A 6,073-nucleotide genomic window follows, 5' to 3' on the forward strand; every position below is an offset into this window, starting at 1 on the left:
GCCTTTTGTGATGTTTGTAACGTAACGACAATGAAGACAGGATCATTTTGGTCAATAGAGCATGATAATCGTTGTTGTTTCTCGTGCACGTTCATTTAAAGCTTAACTCTTTATATTTGGGTTTACTTGGCCAACAAGCAAACCTAATGAATAAAAATTGTCCACGACCATGCATTTTGTGATGTTTGTAACGCAACGACAATGAAGACAGGATTATTTTTGGTCAATAGATCATGATAATCGTTGTTGTTTCTCGTGCACGTTCATTTAAAGCTTAACTCTTTATATTTGGGTTTACTTGGCCAACAAGCAAACCTATTGAATAGAAATTGCCCACGACCATGCATTTTGTGATGTTAGTAACGCAACGACAATGAAGACAGGATCATTTTTGGTCAATAGATCATGATAATCGTTGTTGTTTCTCGTGCACGTTCATTTAAAGCTTAACTCTTTATATTTGGGTTTACTTGGCCAACAAGCAAACCTTGAATTGAAATTGCCCACAACCATGCCTTTTGTGATGTTTGTAACGTAACGACAATGAAGACAGGATCATTTGTGTCAATAGAGCATGATAATCGTTGTTGTTTCTCGTGCACGTTCATTTAAAGCTTAACTCTTTATATTTGGGTTTACTTGGCCAACAAGCAAACCTATTGAATAAAAATTGTCCACGACCATGCATTTTGTGATGTTAGTAACGCACCGACCATGAAGAAAAGATCATTTTGTTCAATAGAGTTTGATAATCGTTGTTGTTTCCCCAACAAACCATTCGCATTTTCAATCCAACGTTATTCACCTATTTCTCTCTCTCTCTCTTGCATTATTGATTCATCATTCATCAATGGCGTTCAACAGAATGATCTCTCAGCGCCTCCTCACCATGTCGAGGATGACGAACACGGCGCTCACCAATTGCCGCACTTCCTTACCTCGCACCGCCGTTAAACCGGCTGCTCTGAGTCATCACACGTCGCCCGCCCCCGATCCCGGAGATGACGGTATATTCCGGCGATATCTCCACCGCCAATCGGCGGCGACGACGTCGGCGGCACGGTTCCTCCCGACCGGCGAGAAGCTTCTGGAGAAGCTCCGCGAGATGGACATTTCCAGAGAAAGGATCAGGCTCGACGGCCTCCGCCCGCCGCAGGCGACGGAGGAGTCGCGGGAGGATAGTATGACGGTGAAGGACGCGAGGAAGATTCTCAGGCTGTCGCAGCTTGAAACGGTGAAGTCGAGATTGAGGCAGATGGACAAGGATTGCGTGTCGCATCCGGAATTTCTGGAGATTTGTGCCAAGGCGTGCTCGAGTCCGGAATTAGGGCACGAATTCGCGAAAATACTCGATGAATCGGGGAGCGTGATTGTCATCGGAAGCGTCGTGTTCCTCAGGCCTGAGCAGGAAATCGAAACAATGTTTTCGCACAAAACATGGTGGTGACTTTTATTAGAGATTGGATCTCTGATCATGGAAGAATATATTCAAAGAACATCACCTCTCTTGAAAAAAAATACTATCTTGGCTTTTGCCAGAATAAAAAAAATGTCTCGAGATTGATAAGTTTGTGTTGAGGGATTGGTTTTTTCATTGCGTGAGTGGTCTTCATTTGAAAATTTTGGTGGAGTAAAGGGAGGGGAATGAAAAGGACTTCCCATTATTGTGGAGGAGTTTTGATTTTCTATTCATTGTTTTTCCCCTCTAGAATTATTACTAGTCCTTTTCAAGAAATGAATATACTAGAAGGTCTGAGGTGAATAGGGTGATGTATATTCCCTCAACTTTAAGTTGATGTGATGCCAAAATTCTTGTCAAAATTAGGATGGGAGTCAGGGGGGGTTTTATGTTAAATATTGTGTTTGATTCAAAGATAAATCAGAACTCAAAGAATCATAGTAGTAAAACAAATTTTTGTACAATTGTGTTTTGACACAGGTGGTGAAAGCAATCCAAGGACTAATGCCTCTAGCCCCAAAACCGGACGATCCAAGAATGAAGGAGTTGGAAGAACTGGAGAAGCAGAAGGCAGTGATCGATAGGAAAGCAGAGTCGTATGTTCGTAGGGAGCTCTGGGTCGGGTTAGGCTACCTTGTTGTCCAGACAGCGGCCTTCATGCGCCTAACGTTCTGGGAACTGTCGTGGGATGTGATGGAGCCAATCTGTTTCTATGTGACGTCGATGTATTTCATGGGAGGGTATGCCTTCTTCCTGAGAACGTCGAAAGAGCCCTCATTCGAGGGGTTCTTCCAGAGCAGGTTCAGTGCCAAGCAGAAGCGCCTCTTCAAGTCGCTGAATTTTGATGTGGAGAGGTATGATGAGCTGAAGAGAGCTTGTCATCCCCAGTCCACGGAAACGGCTGCAGCCCTTTCCTTTGCGACTCCAACCCGTAGGGGTTGATCGATCAATCTTGTTTTAAATCCAAGAAAATGAGATCAGATAAAATTGCTTTAAATCACAAAATCATACCTAAAATTTTTTGCTTCTTTTATTATTTTCAGCACCCATTATGTAACCACGGATTTGTAGATTAGATTCGTTAAACTGTTTGTAGGAAATGAGCAGTAGAAATCATTGATTAACAGAAATCTGCTTCTTTCAATCGCTCTGAACCCGAGTAGGTTGTTTGGGGCGGGTGATCGCAGTATGTATTTTAATTTAGTTGATAACGAAAAAAAAAAAAAAAAAAAAAAAAAAAAAAAAAAAAAAAAATCGTTGTTGTTTCTCGTGCACGTTCATTTAAAGCTTAACTCTTTATATTTGGGTTTACTTGGCCAACAAGCAAACCTTGAATTGAAATTGCCCACAACCATGGCTTTTGTGATGTTTGTAACGTAACGACAATGAAGACAAGATCATTTTGGTCAATAGAGCATGATAATCGTTGTTGTTTCTCGTGCACGTTCATTTAAAGCTTAACTCTTTATATTTGGGTTTACTTGGCCAACAAGCAAACCTATTGAATAGAAATTGCCCACGACCATGCATTTTGTGATGTTAGTAACGCAACAACAATGAAGACAGGATCATTTTTGGTCAATAGATCATGATAATCGTTGTTGTTTCTCGTGCACGTTCATTTAAAGCTTAACTCTTTATATTTGGGTTTACTTGGCCAACAAGCAAACCTATTGAATTGAAATTGCCTACAACCATGCCTTTTGTGATATTTGTACCGTAACGACAATGAAGACAGGATCATTTTGGTCAATAGAGCATGATAATCGTTGTTGTTTCTCGTGTACGTTCATTTAAAGCTTAACTCTTTATATTTGGGTTTACTTGGCCAACAAGCAAACCTATTGAATAGAAATTGCCCACGACCATGCATTTTGTGATGTTAGTAACGCAACGACAATGAAGAAAAGGTCATTTTGGCCTATAGAGTTTGATAATCGTTGTTGTTTCTCGTGCACGTTCATTTAAAGCCTAACTCTTTATATTTGGGTTTACTTGGCCAACAAGCAAACATATTGAATTGAAATTGCCCACAACCATGCCTTTTGTGATGTTTGTAACGTAACGACAATGAAGACAGGATCATTTTGGTCAATAGAGCATGATAATCGTTGTTGTTTCCCGTGCACGTTCATTTAAAGCTTAACTCTTTATATTTGGGTTTACTTGGCCAACAAGCAAAACTTGAATTGAAATTGCCCACAACCATGCCTTTTGTGATGTTTGTAACGTAACGACAATGAAGACAGGATCATTTTGGTCAATAGAGCATGATAATCGTTGTTGTTTCTCGTGCACGTTCATTTAAAGCTTAACTCTTTATATTTGGGTTTACTTGGCCAACAAGCAAACCTATTGAATAAAAATTGTCCACGACCATGCATTTTGTGATGTTAGTAACGCAACGACAATGAAGACAGGATCATTTTTGGTCAATAGATCATGATAATCGTTGTTGTTTCTCGTGCACGTTCATTTAAAGCTTAACTCTTTATATTTGGGTTTACTTGGCCAACAAGCAAACCTATTGAATAGAAATTGCCCACGACCATGCATTTTGTGATGTTAGTAACGCAACGACAATGAAGACAGGATCATTTTTGGTCAATAGATCATGATAATCGTTGTTGTTTCTCGTGCACGTTCATTTAAAGCTTAACTCTTTATATTTGGGTTTACTTGGCCAACAAGCAAACCTTGAATTGAAATTGCCCACAACCATGCCTTTTGTGATGTTTGTAACGTAACGACAATGAAGACAGGATCATTTGTGTCAATAGAGCATGATAATCGTTGTTGTTTCTCGTGCACGTTCATTTAAAGCTTAACTCTTTATATTTGGGTTTACTTGGCCAACAAGCAAACCTATTGAATAAAAATTGTCCACGACCATGCATTTTGTGATGTTAGTAACGCAAAGACAATGAAGAAAAGGTCATTTTGGCCTATAGAGTTTGATAATCGTTGTTGTTTCTCGTGCACGTTCATTTAAAGCTTAACTCTTTATATTTGGGTTTACTTGGCCAACAAGCAAACCTTGAATTGAAATTGCCCACAACCATGGCTTTTGTGATGTTTGTAACGTAACGACAATGAAGACATGATCATTTTGGTCAATAGAGCATGATAATCGTTGTTGTTTCTCGTGCACGTTCATTTAAAGCTTAACTCTTTATATTTGGGTTTACTTGGCCAACAAGCAAACCTATTGAATAGAAATTGCCCACGACCATGCATTTTGTGATGTTAGTAACGCAACAACAATGAAGACAGGATCATTTTTGGTCAATAGATCATGATAATCGTTGTTGTTTCTCGTGCACGTTCATTTAAAGCTTAACTCTTTATATTTGGGTTTACTTGGCCAACAAGCAAACCTATTGAATAAAAATTACCCACGACCATGCATTTTGTGATGTTAGTAACGCAACGACAATGAAGAAAAGATCATTTTGGTCTATAGAGTTTGATAATCGTTGTTGTTTCTCGTGCACGTTCATTTAAAGCTTAACTCTTTATATTTGGGTTTACTTGGCCAACAAGCAAACCTATTGAATAGAAATTGCCCACGACCATGCATTTTGTGATGTTAGTAACGCAAAGACAATGAAGAAAAGGTCATTTTGGCCTATAGAGTTTGATAATCGTTGTTGTTTCTCGTGCACGTTCATTTAAAGCTTAACTCTTTATATTTGGGTTTACTTGGCCAACAAGCAAACCTATTGAATAGAAATTGCCCACGACCATGCATTTTGTGATGTTAGTAACGCAACGACAATGAAGAAAAGGTCATTTTGGCCTATAGAGTTTGATAATCGTTGTTGTTTCTCGTGCACGTTCATTTAAAGCCTAACTCTTTATATTTGGGTTTACTTGGCCAACAAGCAAACATATTGAATTGAAATTGCCCACAACCATGCCTTTTGTGATGTTTGTAACGTAACGACAATGAAGACAGGATCATTTTGGTCAATAGAGCATGATAATCGTTGTTGTTTCTCGTGCACGTTCATTTAAAGCTTAACTCTTTATATTTGGGTTTACTTGGCCAACAAGCAAACCTATTGAATAGAAATTGCCCACGACCATGCATTTTGTGATGTTAGTAACGCAACGACAATGAAGACAGGATCATTTTGGATTTTGGTCAATAGAGCATGATAATCGTTGTTGTTTCTCGTGCACGTTCATTTAAAGCTTAACTCTTTATATTTGGGTTTACTTGGCCAACAAGCAAACCTTGAATTGAAATTGCCCACAACCATGGCTTTTGTGATGTTTGTAACGTAACGACAATGAAGACATGATCATTTTGGTCAATAGAGCATGATAATCGTTGTTGTTTCTCGTGCACGTTCATTTAAAGCTTAACTCTTTATATTTGGGTTTACTTGGCCAACAAGCAAACCTTGAATTGAAATTGCCCACAACCATGGCTTTTGTGATGTTTGTAACGTAACGACAATGAAGACATGATCATTTTGGTCAATAGAGCATGATAATCGTTGTTGTTTCTCGTGCACGTTCATTTAAAGCTTAACTCTTTATATTTGGGTTTACTTGGCCAACAAGCAAACCTATTGAATAAAAATTGTCCACAACCATGCATTTTGT

At 39.0% G+C, this 6,073-nt stretch overlaps 1 protein-coding gene across 1 annotated transcript; it reads left to right on the forward strand.

The window, feature by feature from the left end:
* Positions 1-775: 775 nt before the first annotated feature.
* Positions 776-2,589, forward strand: LOC148931202 (calcium uniporter protein 3, mitochondrial-like). The gene is made up of 2 exons (XM_089066932.1): positions 776-1,404; positions 1,936-2,589. The coding sequence occupies exons 1-2, from the start codon at positions 851-853 to the stop codon at positions 2,399-2,401; spliced, it is 1,020 nt and encodes a 339-aa protein (XP_088923058.1). The 5' UTR covers positions 776-850; the 3' UTR covers positions 2,402-2,589.
* The last annotated feature ends 3,484 nt before the right edge of the window (positions 2,590-6,073 follow it).

The sequence above is a fragment of the Salvia hispanica genome, chromosome 3, assembly GCF_029641045.1.
Source record: "Salvia hispanica isolate PSC_SH4W2 chromosome 3, Shi_PSC_v1, whole genome shotgun sequence".
In the NCBI taxonomy this organism is placed as follows: domain Eukaryota; kingdom Viridiplantae; phylum Streptophyta; class Magnoliopsida; order Lamiales; family Lamiaceae; genus Salvia; species Salvia hispanica.